The 19,354-nt window shown below is 44.8% G+C and overlaps 1 protein-coding gene across 1 annotated transcript in view; it reads left to right on the forward strand.

Annotated features, from left to right (window-relative positions):
• KCNV2 (potassium voltage-gated channel modifier subfamily V member 2) overlaps window positions 1–16,982 on the forward strand; it is a 29,254-nt gene extending 12,272 nt beyond the window's left edge. The window contains exon 2 of the mRNA XM_040357310.1: window positions 16,072–16,982. Within this exon, the coding sequence (XP_040213244.1) occupies window positions 16,072–16,347 (276 nt within the window). The 3' untranslated portion in view covers window positions 16,348–16,982. The remainder of the gene's footprint in view (window positions 1–16,071) is intronic.
• The last annotated feature ends 2,372 nt before the right edge of the window (window positions 16,983–19,354 follow it).

The raw sequence follows: 19,354 nt of genomic DNA on the forward strand, positions 1-19,354 counted from the left end.
TCTGGTATGGCAATCCTGGCAGACAGCAATGTCATCAACTCCATCATCTGTGACATCTGAGTTTTCAAAGCCATTACTTTGGACTGGACTTCCACTATGCCCATGGTTCCTACTTCTACGGAAAGCTGCATGTGAAGCACTAGCATTTTTTTTGCCCTAATTAAAGCCTCTTCTTCTAGGATAGCTTTGACCAAGTTGGAATAAGTCAATGGCTTGTTCTGGTCTCTAGTCCAAAATTTCAACTCTATGGGATCCAGTGGAAGTGCTATTTAAAAAATTTGATTTAACAAAGCTTTGCTTCCATGACTCGGCTTCATATCTCCTTTTAGAATGACCTGATGAAGGATTTTATCCAGCCTCCGGACATAAGTGTATAACTCTTCTCCTTCATTTTGATAGGTGTGTGAGAACATACAAATTAGTTCAGCACAGTCCTCCACTCCTCCAAAAATCTCTTGTAAAGCTTCTAGACACTCAGTGGCTGTGCAGCCCAGCTTATCCATTTTTAGGTTTCTGATTACATCTAAAGTGGGAGCTCTTAGGCCCCGTACACACGGTCGGGCAAAACCGATGAGAATGGTCCAACGGACCATTTTCATCGGTTCAACTCTGAAGTGGCCTGATGTGTGTACACACCATCAGTTCAAAATCCGATCGGGTCAGAACGCGGTGACGTAAAACACACGACGTGCTGAATAAAACGAAGTTCAATGCTTCCAAGCATGCGTCGACTTGATTCTGAGCATGCGCGGGTTTTGAACCGATGCTTTTCTGTACTAACCATCGGTTTGGTCCGATGGGGCAGAGGTCCATCGGTTCGGTTTTGAATCATGTTTAGAAATTTTGTACTGAAGGAAAACAGACCGATAGCCTATACACACAGTCGGTTTGGTCCGATGAAAATGAACTTCGGTTCATTCTCATCGGACCAAACCGACCGTGTGTACGGGGCCTTAGGCTCTCAATTAACCTTTGTCTTTTTACTGTCTCAGTGACTTCCCATTCTTCCACAGCCTGCACTACCTGATCTATCCAGGTTTCAAAGTCCTCTTCCCCAGATGGCACAGGGACCTTCCCAGAATAGAACTGCAACTTGTGATATCCTTAATTGGCAGACACGGCTGAGTTTTGGGCCAACGTTCCCACCAGCTTTCCCATATCGATAAAGAATATAGCAGGAGGGAACCCTGTAGTTGGGGTGGAAGTAGTAGCTGATACTCCTGGTCCTGATGTTGTTCAGCTAGCATTTTCAGGGTGATCATCCAGTATACTTGGCTTTATAAGCTGAGCTTCGAGGTCCCCTGGTAACTGTATGCTAACTCCCTGGAAACAGGTCAGATCACTGTTTTCCATTCTAGCAAAGCATAGGTGCGAGAGGCTGTCTGATCAATTTTCAGGTCCAATATGAATGTTTTCCCATCAGGCATCAAAGCTGACACTACTTGCTGGATCTGTTTCTCAGTCCAGGTGGCACCAGTGAGACTCATAATTACACAGAGCCCCAACTTGCCATTTTGCTCTTCACACCACTTGGCAGCAATGACGGGGTCCTTCATGGTGACTTGGCTGGTAGAGGTAGTCATCACTCTGTGACAGGGACCAAAAGGTATCCCAGAAAAGAACCCCCACGTGTAGCGCTAGGGCCGCTGTAATATACGGGTCTTCTGTCCCACACCAGTGATGACTAACCCTCACCTGGATCCAAGTAACACCAATAAACCGTTTAAACTTTTAGCTGGGCGTTATTAGAACTAGCAATAAGCCCTGAAAATAGATAAACTGATTAACATAATACCAATATTAAATGCAATGATATAGTACAACCGCTCAGCAAATTAAAACAGGATTGGTGTTCGTTCACTTTAACCGCCAGTGAGAGGCCTTGCCTGAAATGCACTGAACAAGAGGTGAATGAACAATATAAAAATAATGTTCAACAATTACCCAAACGTGATATTACTGACTATAAGAGCCTATCTAGGTCTCATAGGTTTTAACTAATCACTGGCCACTGGGAATTCTATTCACACACACACACACACAGTCTGCCAGCATTGAGGCCCTTAGATGCACTTGATATATCTTCTTTCCAGCAATTGGTAGATTGATCGCTGTTTCAGTCGACTGGATGGTGATCGGAGCAATACATACCACAGAATCCTCCGAACAGGATGATGATTACTGCAGTACTGAAATTCGACTCTAGATTTCACTGCACTGTTAGCACATCTTCGGTAATCGGGCGAAAAAGGGCAGAATAACACACTGCAAACTCCCCTCTCAAGTCTGCACCTCCCGTTAGGACAGAATCACAGGCTCTGGAAGTGCTCAGGAGACAAGCACATGGGACACTTTCCCTTGTCTGGCTGCCACAATGCCTGTCTGTCCCTCCTCCTGTGTCCTCCTCAATCACTCTACAAGAATAAAAAATATGTCTAGTGACAAGACATGTGGGCAAATTATAAAATAAGCAAGCGCAAATAACTTGTGAAATACACAGTGAAACAAATATATAAAGAAATATAGTCCCAATAATAGAAAAATAATCTTTCATAAAAATGTCTTTGATGTGAAGTGAAAAAAAGTCCAAAGCATGCAGCATGAACGTGTTCAATCTTCAAGGTGTTTGATTGACAAATGGCTGTGACAGATGGATAGAGTAAAGAATCACCACCAATGCAAAACACTTTTTATTTTCTATTGTAAAATATCAAGAATATTCTGAGCCAATCAGAGTGCTCCTTCCGCATTTGCCGAATATTCGCAATTATTTTGTATTGTAAAATATCAAGAATATTCTGAGCCAATCAGAGTGCTCCTTCCGCATTTGCCGAATATTCGCAATTATTTTGTATTGTAAAATATCAAGAATATTCTGAGCCAATCAGAGTGCTCCTTCTGCATTTGCCGAAGCTCTCCTGGGCTGCTATCAGTTTATCCAGGAAGAGCAATGCAATGTTTCAGAGAACAATACTCTGCATATTTTACAGAGGCAATACTAATACATCAGGATTGATCAATTTTCAGATATACAGTGCCTTGAAAAAGTATTCATACCCCTGGACATTTTTCACATTTTGTCATGTTACAACCGTAAATGTACAGTATTTTATTGGGATTTTATGTGATAGGTAAACACAAAGTGGCGCATAGTTGTGAAGTGGAAGTAAAATGATAAATGTTTTTTAAAATGTTTTACAAATAAATATGTGAAAAGTGTGGCGTGTATTTGTAGTCAGCCCATCTAAGTCAATACTTTGTAGAACCACCTTTCACTGCCATTAAAGATGCAAGTGTTTTTGGGGATGTCTCTACCAGCTTTGCACATCTAGATAGTGACATTTTTGCCCATTCTTCTTTGCAAAATAGCTCAAGCTCTATCAGATTGGATGGAGAGCGTCTTTGAACAGCAATTTTCAAGTCTTGCCACAGATTCTCAATTGAATTTAGGTCTGGACTTTGACTGAACCATTCTAACACATGAATATGCTTTGATCTAAACCATTCCATTGTAGCTCTGGCTGTATGTTTAGGGTCGATGTCCTGCTGGAAGGTGAGCCTCCGCCCCAGTCTCAAGTCTTTTGCAAGCTCTAACAGGTTTTCTTCTAAGATTGCCTTGTATTTGGCTCCATGTCCCTGCTGAGTTCAGGGTGATGTGCAGTGCCAGTTTTCCGCCACAAAAAACATTTTGCCTTTAGGCCAAAAAGTTAAATTTTGGTCTTATCTGACCAGAGCACCTTCCACATGTTTGTTGTGTCCCCCACATAGCTTCTTGCAAACTGCAAGGAGGACTTCTCATGGCCTTCTTTCAACAATGGCTTTCTTCTTGCCACTCTTCAATAAATGCCAGATTTGTGAAATGCACGACTAATAGTTGTTCTGTGGACAGATTTTGCAACCTGAGCTGTGGATCTCTGCAGCTCCTCCAGAGTTACCATGGGCCTCTTGGCTGCTTCTCTGATTAATGCTCTCCTTGCCCAGCCTATCAGTTTAGGTGACCGGTAATGTCTTGGTAGGTTTGCAGTTGTGCCATACTCTTTCTATTTTCAGATGATGGAATGGACAGTGCTCCATGAGATGTTCAAAGCTTGAGATATTCTTTTATAACCTAACCCTGCTTTAAACTTCTCCACAACTTTATCCCTGACCTGTCTGGTGTGTTCCTTGGCCTTTATGATGCTGTTTGTTCACTAAGGTTCTCTAACAAATCTTTGAGGGCTTCACAGAACAGCTGTATTTATACTAAGATTAAATCACACAGGTGGACTCTTTGGGCCAGATTCACAAAGCAGATGCGCCGACTTAACTCGAGATGCGCGGCGTAATTGAAATTTGCGCTGCGCGTATCTTTGCGCCTGATCCTCAAAACGAGATACGCTTGAAATCCAGGTTTTTCCGTCCTACCTAAAAGAATTACACCGGCGCTTCTTCGCACGCAAAATACGCTAGACACGCCGCTGTTTTGATAGGCAAAGATGCAAATGAGGGAGATAAGGCGATCCACAAAATTAAGTGTGTGCGGCGTAGATTACGCCCTGTGCGCTTCTGTTAGTTTCCCGGTGGAAAGTTACACTTTATAAAAGCAGCCCTAATTTTACACCAGCCGTGTAAAGGTCAGCTAAAGCAACACCATTAAGGAAGAGCTGAGCACACACACTTGCCGGACTACAATCTGTCTGCCAACATGCCAGGGCCATCCATGCTCATAACTGCACTAGTGACTTTAGAGGCACAAAGAAGGAGGAGGGAACGGAGGAGGAGGAGGAGGGCACAGGAGAGGATCTACCGCAGACGCCTAGATGTGTTTGCCATGACTGCTTCTGAGGTGTATCGCAACTTCAGATTCAACCGTGAAGCCATCATGGAATTAACCACAATCCTGCAGGATGACCTCACCAGCCCAACACAACGCTCACATGCAGTGCAGCCACTGATCAAGGTACTGGCAACACTCCATTTCCTGGCCACTGGCTCTTTTCAGCGCACAAGTGGAGGTGTGGCTGGGATGTCACAATCCTCCATTAGCAGATGTGTGCACCAGGTTGTCCCTGCAATCCTCAGACGCATGGCCAACCAAATCCTCAAACCCTCCCAGGAGGTCCAGCGAATGAACACAATGACCGATTTTTTCAAAATTGCAGGATTCCCACGCACCATCTGGGCCATTGATTGCACATATGTGGCACTACAGCCCCCCCATGAGACAGAGCACATGTACCGCAATAGGAAGCACTGGCATTCAATCAATGTACAGGTGATAGTGGATGCCCAATGCCTCATATGGCACGTCTGTGCCAAATTCCCAGGGTCCAGCCATGACAGCTACATATTCCGTCACAGCAACATCTCCAGAGAATTGGAACAGAACGTGTATGGGGACAGCTGGCTGGTTGGTGAGTGACATGGGTGTCAGGTATGACTGTCCCCCCCCCCATGATGCAGAAATCACGAGGGGCACATGCATGACTAACATCCTCCTGTCTTTTCCCTTCCAGGTGACTCTGCATATGCACTTGGACCCCATCTTATGACTCCATACCGGAACCCCCAAACCCCAGGAGAGGAAAACTACAATGCTGCACACATACATACCCGTGGAGTGGTGGAACGCACATTTGGCCTCCTGAAGTCCCGTTTCCGATGCCTGGATAAGTCTGGGGGTACCCTGTTGTATTCCCTAAACTTTGTGTGCCAGATCATCGGTGCATGTTGCATGCTGCACAACTTCGCAGTGAGAAGGGGCCTGGAGATTGACATACGTGATGACCTGACCCCTGAACCAGACATTCCCCCCCCTAACCCAGGGTACCCCCTCTTCTGAGGGAACAGCGGCCAGGAGACGCCTCGCAGAAGGCATCTTTGCACAGTAAACACACACATTAAACATGGCACAATGAGAATGCACACCCACTGTGGTCCCTAGCACAGACACATCACATGCACATCTAATTGGATTAGATCCAAGTACCCCCAATGGTACTTGGGAGAAGTAACGCCACGCCATGGCTCCAATTATGTCACTGTGCATTCATACACCATTCACATGGACCTGGGATCACTTCTCCCTGGTCCTGGGGATCCCTACTCCACCAAAACTGAGGGTGACACCCTTATTTAATCAGGAATGCCACCCCCACATTCACACATATTAAACAAATCATAAGTACAGTATACAAAAAAAAATCAAAAATCAAAAGTACCCCCAAAAATTAACGGCCGCCAACAGGCACGGCCACGGCCAACCAGAGGAGCCTCCTGGGGGGGTGAGCAGGGGAAGGAGGAGCCTCCCCTGGTGACTGTCCTCCTGCTGGCCTGCCCTCCAAGGCCACTGCTATCCTGGTCAGACTGAGAGTGAGGGCAGCCGTATTGGCCTGGACAGCCCGGGTGTTGTCCTGGACAGCCTGGGTCAGGGCACTCACCTCCTGGGCCACGCCTGTTGTGGCGGTCTGCAGGTCACACAAGCATGTGATGACCGCCAAGGAGTTTGTGGCCACATCAGTGAGTGACTCCTTAATTGAACCCAGGCTCTCCTCCATCTGGGTCAGAGTCTGTTTGATCTGAGCCAGATTGCGGGTCTGCCGGGCATTGTCCCTCTGCAGACTGGCCGGCAGACGCTCGGCCACCCCCCTGGTCTCATAGGTCGCCATCCTGCCTGCAGCCGAGTCTTGTGGCCTGGGAGGATAGGAGAGAGAGAGAGACCCTTGTGGGTTGAGGCCTGTTGGGGGAGGAGTGGGAGGGGCTACCCCTGATGGTGGCCTGACTGCTGCCAGCCTCAGGGGTAGCCTCAGGGGTAAACAAATCCGAGGCCAAAAGGACTTCCCTGGCAATGTCCATATCTTCATCCTCAGCCTCCACCCCCTCATCCTCCTCCCCCTCAACCTCCCCATGAGGGGAGGTGTGGCCACTCCCCTCCCCTGGGGACTCCTGCCCTTCTTGGGACTCTTCTGCAGCCTGTTGTCCAGGGGATGGTGCAGCCTGGCCTAATGGCCCAGCAACCTCCTGGCCTGATGGCCCAGCAACCTCCTAGCCTGATGGGCCAGCAATCTCCTGGCCATCTGTGGAGGACACAAAACAATCACAGGTTGGAGGATCCACACACTTGGCACATCTTCCCTTCCCCCACCCACACATGCTAATCACCAGATAGAAAAAGCCAAAACTTACCTGTACTCACAGGAGAATCAGATTGATAGGCCCACCACCTGCTGTGGGTGGAAACACCGGGCCACTGCCCATTCCTCCTCACTCAGCCTGATGGGGCAGGGTGCGCCTCCTCCAGTGCCCCTGGCATGGGCATTGATCTTGGCCAAATTGTCACGGACCAGGCTCTTAAGATCGTTGATCTTCTTTTGTATCCCACCGGGGGTCCTCGTCTCCCCCCCCCCGCCGCATTGATCTGATCCGTAATTTTCTGGATGATCTCCTTCCTCTTGGCCGGGGAGGTGTTCCGGCTCTCAGGGCCATGCAAATAACACCCATATTGGGCAATGGCCCTAGCAAGAATCTGCTTCTCTATGCTCGAAAAATTCAGCTTCCTGCGCTTCGGTGCCATAACACCCACCACTCAGCACCAACAAAAAACAAACACAACAAACAAACACAAATACTCACACAACAAACAAACACAAAAATCAAACCACACAAGCAGACAGCTACTACAAATGCAAAAACAAACAGAAAATACACTCAGAAAAAAAACAATCAGAAAAAACAAACAGAAAATACAATCAGAAAAAACACACAACTACTACACTCTACTACTCCTCCAAATCTTTTAACTAACACTAAACTCACCAACACACACCAACAGACGACAGAGCAGAAGCAACTTGCTCTAGGAAGGGGAACACAGGGATGTACTTTTGCAAGGGAAGTGTGTTTGTCTGGGGTTATTTATACACAGGGCGATTCTCAAACTAAGTACGCTTGGCCTTTTTCCTATCTCACTGATTGCGCCAAGCCAAGTTCTGCACATGCCCAGAGAGGTGCAGATTCGTGCGCGCATGCGCAGTACGGCCGGCCCTTCATTTGCATGGGGTCACGGCTCATTACAATGGAGCACGCCCACTTCCTTCCCACTTGCAATAACCCCGCCTTACGCCTCGGGATTTAAGTTACGCTTGCGCAATTTGGGGCGCAAATGCGCTGTGGATACGGCACTTATGACACAAAATTAAGGCGCCGTAACTTAAATGACATACGTTTTGAGTAACTTAATTTGCGCCGCTGTTTGTGAATCTGGCCCTTTTTTCTAATTAGGTGACTTCTGAAGGCAATTGGTTCCATTGGTTTTTAGTTGGGGGTATCAGAGTAAAAGAGTCAGAATGCAAATCCACGCCACACTTTTCAGATATTTATTTGTACAAAAAAATTGAAAACCATTTATAATTTTCACTTCACTATTTTGTTGCACTTTGTGTTGGTCTATCACATAAAATCCCAATAAAATACATTTACATTTTTGGTTGTAACATGACAAAATTAGGAAAATTTCAAGGGTGTGAATACTTTTTCAAGGCACTATATATACCATAGTTTGTGGACTCTCTTTCCTACAAACTAAATAATAAACACAGATTTGGGTGATTTTCACCAAAGAAATGTAGCAGAATACATTTTGGCCTAAATCTCCTGAAGAACAATTATTTATTTGCAAAATGTTATAACAGAAACTAAGAAAAACAAATTTTGTTTTCCAAATTTTCAGTAATTTTTAGTTTATTTAGCAAAAAAAAAAAAAAAAAAAACAGTGGTGATTAAATACTACAAAAATAAAGCTCTAATTGTGTGAACAAAATGATAAAAATTTAGTTTGGGTACAGTGTTGCATGACCGCTCAATTGACATTCAAAGTGCGACACGCTGAAAGCTGAAAATTGGCCTGAGCAGGAAGGGGGTAAAGTGCCTGGTATTGAAGTTGGTAATTTGCAGGGATTTCTTTCCACTTCCTGTTTGTCATTCAGACATTAAAAATTTCCAGCACTACAGACAAAAATGGTAATCAATTGTCACCATTAGCCATTAGAAAAATAAAGACATTTTGAAAAAAATTTCAAACAAGTTTTACAAACACCACCCCGATTGTCATACCCTTTGTACGTACTTTTATACCTCATTTACTAGCTATAAATCATTAAATGTATACTGAGACCATTGCTTAGTAGTGCACCAAATTTGTATACTGTACCTTTGATTTTAAATTTGCCCCTTTCCACTTTCAACTCACCTTTTTTCAATGCCCTACAGTTTTGCCCCCCTGGAATCAGAATTATAGACCTTTGCAAAGCATACAGGGACATCATCATTTTTCTTTTTCTTTCAAATATTAATAATATGTTTTGGCCTTTATCTTAATTTATAAGCAGTTTTTTTTTTCCACAGAAATTTTGTCACATGGACATTCAAGTATCTAAATCACATGTGCTATTACAAGTAATGAACTGTCTAACCTTAACTTTAATCTCCTTCCTCTTTTCTGTATTTTTTTTTTTTTTTTTTACAGTTTTTCATGCTTTACATTACCAGGGTATACCGAAAAGACAGATGTTGAGAGTTAGAAGAAATTGCTTAACCACTTAAGGACCGCCTAACGCCGATATACGTCGGCAGAATGGCATGGCTGGGCACAATCACGTACCTGTACGTGATTGTATAATGCCCAGCCGTGGGTCACGGGCACGCTCCCTCTGCGCGCACCCGCGACCCGGTCCGAAGCTCCGTGACCGTGGCCGCGGGACTCGCAGACGCGATCGCCGCTGGAGTCCCGCAATCGGTCCCCGGAACTGAAGAACGGGAGAGCTGTGTGTAAACACAGCTTCCCCGTTCTTCACTATGGCGCCGTCATCGGTCGTGTGCTCCCTTATATAGGGAATCACAATCGATGACATCGCACCTACAGCCACACCCCCCTACAGTTAGAAACACAGATGAGGTCACACATAACCCCATCAGCGCCCCCTAGTGGTTAACTCCCAAACTGCAATTGTCATTTTCACAGTAAACAATGCATTTTAAATGCATTTTTTGCTGTGAAAATGACAATAGTCCCAAAAATGGGTCAAAATTGTCCGAAGTGTCCGCCATAATGTCGCAGTCATGAAAAAAAATCGCTGATCACCGCCATTAGTAGTAAAAAAAAAAAATTAATAAAAATGCAATAAAACTATCCCCTATTTTTTAAACGCTATAAATTTTGCGCAAACCAATCGATAAACGCTTATTGCAATTTTTTTTATCAAAAATAGGTAGAAGAATGCGTATCGTCCTAAACTGAGGAAAAAAATCGTTTTTTATATATATTTTTGGGGGATATTTATTATAGCAACAAGTAAAAAATATTGCATTTTTTTCAAAATTGTCGCTCTATTTTTGTTAATAGCGCAACAAATAAAAACCGCAGAGGTGATCAAATACCACCAAAAGAAAGCTCTATTTGTGAGGAAAAAAGGACGCCAATTTTGTTTGGGAGCCACGTCGCATGACCGCGCAATTGTCAGTTAAAGCGACGCAGTGCCGAATCGCAAAAAGGGGCCTGGTCCTTTAGATGCATTTTGGTCCGGGTCTTAAGTGGTTAATCGTTGATGATGACAATAAACAATCCAATAAAAAAAAATTATGTTAAAAGGATATTTAAAAGACAAAGATAGAAGTAGTTAGAAAGGAAGTTGAGAGGAGATAGAGCAGAATTTATTAGGAAAAAAAGAAATGAGATAGAATACGTGTTTATAGTGAGATTGAGTAGTCAATACCATCAGTTTAAAGAGTTTAAAAAAAAAAAAAAAAACACTGGTATATTTTTTTTCCATTGTTCAAAGCATGCAAAACTAAAATAATGAGAAGAAAAGGAAGGAAACTAAAACATAAAGAGGAACAATTAAGGTTAAACAGTTCATTATTAGTAATAGCACATATATTAAAATGCTCATGTGACAAAATATATGCATGGAAACTACTCAAAATGAGAAGAGGGGTTAAGAAAACATTTTAAGAAAAATAGAAATCTCAGTGTCTTTGTACACTCTGCAAAGATCTATGACCCTGGACAGCCTAAAGGGATTGTAAAGGCAGAAGTTTTTTTTTATCTTAAAACATTCTAGGCATTAAGATAACAAATCCTTCTGTGTGCAGCAGCCCCCCTCAGCCCCACTAATGCTTACCCGAGCCCATCTTTATCCAGCAATGTTGCAGGAGTGTTTCACCCGCCCGGGACTCCCCTCCTCATTGGCTAAGACAGCAGCGTGGTGCGATTGGGTCCCGCTGCTGATAATCAAAGTCAGTCAGTCTGAATGGGCACAGGGAGCTGTGACTTGGCTCGGGTGCCCCCATAGCAAGCAGCTTGCTGTGGGGGCACTCAACAGGAGAGAGGGGCAAGGAGCACAGAAGAGAGACCCGAGAAGAGGAGGATCTGGGTCACTCTGTGCAAAACCACCTCAAAGAGCAAGTAAGTATGACATCATAGGCGTGCGCACAGGGTGTGCCGGATGTGCCTGGGCACACCCTAATGCCCAGGCACACCCAGGGACAGCGCTCTCTACTGAGAGGAGAGGGCGCCTGGAACTTGTCAATGCACCTCGTCCTCTACCGGGCTGAATAACAGCAGAAAATGTGTGTGGCGGCGCGGCAGTGGGCAGCAATCAGCAGCACCCCGGGGAAGATGTGGGCGGCTGGGCATCCATTGCTAGCGCCGAGAGCCCGAAACTCGGGCACCGCCTCCTTCTTGATCTCGTCCCCTGACCCCGCCTCCCCTAGGAGGCAAGCGGCCGCAGCGTACCCCATGCTTCCAGAGCATGGACTGCTCCAAGTTCCTCACTGCGCTCTGATGTGAGGCCCGGAGCTGGAGGACAAACAGGCCTCGCCGCTCACTGGGGGTACAGAGCTGTCACCGAGGACGGGCAGGAGGCGCAGGCTGCTGCGGGAGCCGCTGGAATTGGACGGATCGAAGCAGGAGACTGGCATCATGTTATGGAAGGTAGGTACCATGACCATCATACACACCTGCAGACAGAGACTGGGACAGAGGTGGGACTGCAGGAACAGGGCTAGGGGTCTCTTATCTCCCCCTAACTCCCCCCTCCCTCTCTCCAAGCCCCCTCCCCCTCTCTCAGCCACCCTCCCTTCCCTCTATGCCCCCTCCCTTCTCTTCAAGCCACCCTCCCTTCTCTCTCAGCCCCCTCTCTCTAAGCCCCCTCCCTTCTCTCTCAGCCCCCCTCCCTTCTCTTCAAGCCCCCCCCTCTATCAGCCACCCTCCCTTCTCTCTAAGCCCCCCTCTCTTCTCTCTCAGCCCCCCTCTCTTCTCTTTCAGCCCCCCTTGCTTCTCTTCAAGCCCCCCTCCCCCTCTCTCAGCTACCCTCCCTTCTCTCTCAGCCCCCTCTCTCTAAGCCCCCCTCTCTTCTCTCTCAGCCCCCTCCCTTCTCTCTCAGCCCCCCTCCCTTCTCTTCAAGCCCCTCTCTCCCTCTCTCAGCCACCCTCCCTTCTCTCTAAGCCCCCCTCTCTTCTCTCTCAGCCCCCTCCCTTCTCTTCAACTTCCCCTCCCTTCTCTTCAAGCCCCCCTCCCCCCTCTCTCAGCCACCCTCCCTTCTCTCTAAGCACCCTCCCCCTCTCTCAGCCACCCTCCCTTCTCTCTAAGCCCCCTCCCCCCTCTCTCAGCCCCCCTCCCTTCTCTTCAAGCCCCCCTCCCCCTCTCTCAGCCACCCTCTCTTCTCTCTCAGCCCCCTCCCTTCTCTTCAAGCCCCCTCCCCCTCTCTCAGCCACCCCCCCTTCTCTCTCAGCCCTCTCCCCCCTCTCTCAGCCACCCTCCCTTCTCTCTCAGCCCCCTCTCTCTAAGCCCTCCTCTCTTCTCTCTCAGCCCCCCTCCCTTCTCGTCAAGCCCCCCTCCCTTCTCTCTCAGCCCCCCTCCCTTCTCTCCAAGCCCCATCCCCCATATCTCAGACACCCTCCCTTCTCTCTCAGCCCCCCTCTCTCTAAGCCCCCTCTCTTCTCTCTAAGCCCCCCTCGCTTCTCTCTCAGCCCCCTCCCTTCTCTCCAAGCCCACCTCACTTCTCCCTCAGCCCCCCTCTCTCCAAGCCCCCCTCCCTGCTCTCTCAGACCCCCTCTCTCTAAGCTCCCCTCCCTTCTCTCTTAGCCCTTCCCTCTCTCTTAGCCCCCTCCCTTCTCTCTCAGCTCAGCCCTCCCCTCTCTCTAAGCCCCCCTCCCTTCTTTCTCAGCCCCCTCTCTCTAAGTCCCCTCCCCTCCTTCTCAGCCCTCTTCTTTCGATCAGACCCCTCCCTTCTCTCTCAGCCATCCCCCCTCTTAGCCATCCCTATACTCTCAGCCATCCCCCTCAATCTAAGCTTCTCTCCTTTCTCTCTCAGCCCCCCTGTCTCTCAGCCATACCCCATCTCTCAGCCTCCCTATTCTCTCAGCCCCCTCTCTCTAAACCCCCTCCCTTCTCTCTTAGCCCTCACTATTCTCTCAGCCCCCCTCTCTCAGCCAACCCGTCTCTATGAGCCCACCCTATTCTCTCAACCCCATCTATCTAAGCCCCCTCCCTTCTCTCTCAGCCCACCCATCTCTTTCAGTCCCCCTCTCTTAGCCCTCCCAACATTCTTAGCCCTCCCTCTCTCAACCCCCCTCTCTCTCAGCCCCCCTCTCTCTCAGCCCTCCCTCTCTTTCAGCCCTCCCTCTCTTTCAGCCCTCCCTCTTTCTTAGCCCTCCTTCTTTCTCAGCCCTCCCTCCTACACCTCTTTCTCAGCCCTCCTCCCTACACCTCTCTCTCTCAGCCCTCTCTCCTACCCCCCTCTCTCTCTCTCAGCCCTCGCTCCAACCAGCAAACTGAACAAAAAAACCTGTGCACATGTACCACTTTATTTCTAAAAGCGCGCATGTGTGTGTGTATATATATATATATATATATATATATATATATATATATATATACAGTATGCATGTGTGTTTGAGCTTTGGGGTGCACACTTTAATGTAATAGGCTGCGCACGCCTATATATGACATGTTTTGTTATTATTATAATTTATTTATTTAAAAAAAAGACTTTACAATCACTTTAAAAGCTAAGTTGGCCTTTTTTTTTATTATTATTCCAGCTCCCCTATGTACCAATATTCCATTAATGTACTTCTGTTGCAGAAAAGATAACGCTTTTTTAGTATTTGGAGAAAGCCTTACCTGTCTAGCTCCAGCTTGCTCTATAGAAAAGTTCATGGGATGTGTAAACTTGGTACACTAACAAGCAACAGTCCCAGAGAAATTAATAAAAGGAAAGTATAAAGATATCTATATATAACCTGTAACGCTATTATAGGATGGTACATCATATAAAGATTTAGTAATTGGAAGATGGAAGAGAATTGGTTTAAATGTGAGGGGGTTTGACTACGTGCTGACCTCCTAACTGGGAAAATACGTCATTACTTTGATGCTTAATTGCTGCTCTGCTCTTTCTGCTAAAAGTAATCCGAGTGGCTCATTAGCCACTGAATTGCTTTTAGAAGCGTCTTTTTTTCATTTTATTTAATACTTTCCTCTGTAGAGGAGAGATCGGGAGTCTTATTGACCACAGATCTCTCTATAAAGAGGACCTGTCATGCTTTATTGTTGTCAGAAGAGATGTTTACATGTCTTGTGACAGCAGTAAAAGTGATAAAAAAATATGTAAAAGGACAGTGTAAAAATAAAGAAAATGTAATAAAATAAATATCAATAAAAACATTTTTTAAAGCGCTCCCTGTCGCCCACATATGTAGACGGTGTTTTTTTTACATTTTATATACTTTTCAAATTTAAACAAACAGCTACACAAGGGGACCATGTTTCCACTTTTTCTACCCAACTTGTCAGAGTTTAAACATCAAGTAAGTGTGAGACTGCACAGGGTGCAGTAGAGGTTACAAGCTAGATGGGGAAGAGCGATATTGACTTTTTTTTTTACTTCTATTGCTGGGGTTGTTTTCAAGGAGAAAGAAAAAAGTACATGATTTCTTGTGTTAACATCTAAGAACTATAGAAAATTTATAAATATTTGGACATTTTTACTCCTGGAATTTGGAACAATACTGTGGCATTTTTTGGCAAAATACTTCACCAGAAAAAACGTAACCTAAATAGGTGTAAGAAACTTGCAGCGCTAATTAATATAATAATAAATAAATAAACAATGACATATAAACTCAGTGGCCCGGATTCAGAAAGGAGATACGACGGCGTATCTCCGGATACGCCGTCGTAACTCTGAGTTGCATTGTCGTATCTATGCGACTGATTCATAGAATCAGTTACACATAGATTTCCCTAAGATCGTCGTATCTTAGGCTGCATATTTACGCTGGCCGCTAGGTGGCGCTTCTGTATATTTCCGTGAGGAATATGCAAATTAGGTAGTTACGCCGATTCAGAAACGTACGTCCGCCCGGCGCATTTTTTTACGTCGTTTACGTTAGGCTTTTTCCAGCGTAAAGTTACCCCTGCTATATGAGGCGTATCCTATGTTAAGTATGGACGTCGTTCCTGCGTCGAATTTTGAAAATTTTACGTCGTTTGCAAATAGGGCTGTACGTAAGTTACGCTCACGTCTAAAGCATTGATGAGTTGCGGCGTAATTTCGAGCATGCGCACTAGGATTCTTTCACGAACGGCACATACGTGGGGTCACACTAAATTTAAATAAAACACGCCCACATCATCCACATTTGAATTAGGCGGGCTTACGCCGGACCACATGCGTTACGCCGCCGTAACATAGGGTGCAAGTTCTTTCTGAATACGGAACTTGCGCCCTAATTTACGGCGGCGTAACGTATCTGAGATACGTTACGCCCCGCGGATATATACACCAATGTATCTGAATCCGGCCCAATAACACCACGTGACAAATGATATAAAGTCCATAAAAAATTGATGAACAAATTTGAGGAAAAAATTCCTTATTCTGTGAATCTTTCACCTCATCACTGTGCTGTGATAACTCCCCTCTGAAAAACGCACTCACCAGACGGATTTGCCTTTCACTCCGTACTCAGTACTAATAAAGGTTCTATAAAGAAAGTGAACACATGAACACTGTTGTTGTTTGTTTGCAGGTCAGCATCTCTACGGTGGGATATGGAGACACTTACCCAGAAACTCATCTTGGTCGTCTGTTTGCTTTCCTTTGCATTGCTTTTGGGATCATTCTAAATGGAATGCCCATTTCCATTCTTTATAACAAGTTTTCAGATTACTATAGCAAACTAAAATCCTATGAATATACTACAATTCGAAAGAAAAGAGGAAAAGTTGATTTTACCGGTCGAGCTATGAAGACAATATCTGAGTGCTGTGCTTTGCCAACACGGCATCTGCCAGGACACCACTGAAGTGATCTACGAAGGATTAATCTGTATCTCTTACACTGACAAACTGCTTATTTAAAGGTACCATCATAGAAAAATTAAAACTTTTAGGAGAAGCGAAATATTTGCAAATCTATCCTATCCTCTACATTAAAGCAGAACTTTATCCATAACAGTTTGATAACAATTAATGTTCTTTAATAAAAGGATATACATTCTACATTATTAATTGTGCAACCAAAATTAGTGCGCTTTAAATTGCCTCCAGCAATGCTCTTCTTGCTGAAGGCTGCCATTTTGTTGAAGAGTAGTCACTTTCTGCAATAAAATATGTACATCCTTTGTGTGTCTTGGCTCAATTTGAAAGGAAGGCTGACAGAAGCTTTACAGTGCTCAGTCTCAGAGAAAAAGGATCGAATATCAGGCAGATAAGATATGACAATATCCTTGTAAGTTTAACTATTTTGTGTCTCCCTGGCAGCAGTTTGTCCTGTCACCTCTCGCGCTTTTCTTTTCTCCCTCCCAAATCTTTGTTCCCTTCACACAGTCTGTCATTTCTGTTGCTTTCTTACCCCTTCAGCAACAGTAAATCTTAAAACTATCAGCTGATCGGCCTCTAGTGGCTCTGTTTTTAAGTACAGCGCTGAGATTCGATAGCAACTAAGCATGCGTAGAGCAGGGTGAGGCAGTGTAATACTAGATTTTAAAAAGTATAGCCACTTATTTTAATGTTTTACAATGCTCTACCTACAAAAGGGGCCAGTGTGAACTGATCTATTAGGATGACATTTTCTGACTAATTTTCCACTTTAAGGGTTCTTGACAGTCTTTGATTTAGTCCTTACTAACAAAAAAAAACATAATTATATACAGTATAAAATAAAGTGCAAAACACGATCTTTCATAATAAGTTGACTGCTGTTGTACTATGCGTAGCAAGGGTTCACATGAACTTACAATTTAGACTTTAGCTCTGACTTAGGGCCTGTGTTGACAAGCGTTTGTTTGTGTCAGAATGGCTTTTTCGTCCTTACAAGTCAATGGGAATGTAAAAGCACCTTGAAGAAAATTAATATAGCTCAGCAGAAGGTCAACTGAAGCTCAAAAGGAAGTTAATGGCAGGTCTAATGTCAAACTGGAAAAATAAATATCAGACCTTTAAATAGATAATAAAACCTTACCTAAGCCCACTGAAGTGACTAGCTTCAGGTGATACACACCCACCTCTACACAGCCCCACTGGGAAACATGTACACCTTATGCCCCATACACACGATCTGGCTTTTGCCCAGTTAAACTAACAACGGAATTCGGACGGAATTCCATCGGAGTAAAAGAGAACATGTTCTCTTTCTAAACGGCGATGGAATTCCTCGGAAAAAAGTCTGATGGGGCATATAAAACGGTCGGAATTTCCGATGGAAAAAGTCTGTCTGACTTTTTCCATCTGAAATTCCAATTGTGTGTACGAGGCACAAGGCTGTCAATCATCTTCTGTATCTAATGTGGGACAGAGCTGGAAAAACTGTCAGAAGTGACTCATGCAGATACCCGAGGATCAAGAAAGAGCAGACAGGATCCATACTAAGTGCTATGGACTGAGGCAAGTACACACTATAGGAATATATTCTTTGTCCATTTTTAATTTTGTGGGTTAACAAGCACTTTAAAGCAGGCCATAAAGAACAACTGTCAAGCAAAATCAATTTTTCGTACAATTGTGCCATCATTGCTTCAGAAATTGCCCCACGAAAACATATTTTTTTCTTTCGTTTGATGGAAGTGATGCAATTTAGTTTGAAGTTAAAATTGTATTTTAACTATTGCAATTAGGAGGAGGGATATTTGTATTTACTGGGAATGAAACATTAATTATTATACCCAACACAGAGTCAAAAATATTAATTCAGATATTCAACACTATAGGCTTAGTGGGCCAGATTCACAGACAATTACGTTACTCCGCGGCGGCGTAACGTATCCCATTTACATTACACCGCCGCAGGTTTACAGCGTAAGTGCCTGATTCACAAAGCTCTTACCTGTAAACTTGCGGCGGTGTAACGTAAATGCGCTCGGCGCAAGCCCGCCTAATTCAAGTGGGGCGGGCACCATTTAAATTAGGAAAAATGAACAAAAACACTCCATAGTGAAGTACTGCAAAGATCGCGGGTTTAATAAAGGTTCGGTTGCACTTACAGTTAAGATGAATTAAAACAGCATGGGATAGACAGAAAGTGGCGTTTTGATCCGATCCAGTCCTGTCAGCTGGTCTCCGTGTGTGTGTGTGTGTGTGTGTGTGTGTGTGTATCTCCTCGTGAGCGTGATGACGTTCCACGCAAAATCCGGCCGTTCCTACGCACGTTTCGTCGTAAATGACATCGTCGGGGCCGGATTTTGCGTGGAACGTCATCACGCTCACGAGGAGATACACACACACACACGGAGACCAGCTGACAGGACTGGATCGGATCAAAACGCCACTTTCTGTCTATCCCATGCTGTTTTAATTCATCTTAACTGTAAGTGCAACCCAACCTTTATTAGCAGTACTTCACTATGGAGTGTTTTTGTTCATTTTTCCAACATATATGAGCCATATTATTCCATGTGTTGGGGACTGTTGCTGAGGATCTGCCCTTTCCATTCACCTGCCGGAGAAAGTCTGATTGGGAAGACTATAATCATCCCTGTGCCTTACTGACCGCTGCTATAGCGGTCAGTGGATTCGGTAAGGAGACTACATCTCACTACTTGGATGTCCCTTTTTTGGTGGAAGAAGACTTTTTCAGTGCACCTTTCTTCTTTTTTCAAATTATTAACCACTTCACTACTTGGGACTTTTACATTGATATAATATTGGTTTCAAACGTTTATTTTATATCATCTTATTCACATTTTTTTGAATTTGTCACCATTTTTCACTTATTTGGTTATTATCACTCAATATTTCTAGCGCTGTACCTTTTTTGTATTTTATGATTCTATGAATCAGTCACATAGTTAGGACGGGCGGATCACAGAGATACGA

This window comes from Rana temporaria, chromosome 1 (genome assembly GCF_905171775.1).
Source record: "Rana temporaria chromosome 1, aRanTem1.1, whole genome shotgun sequence".
Lineage (NCBI taxonomy): Eukaryota > Metazoa > Chordata > Amphibia > Anura > Ranidae > Rana > Rana temporaria.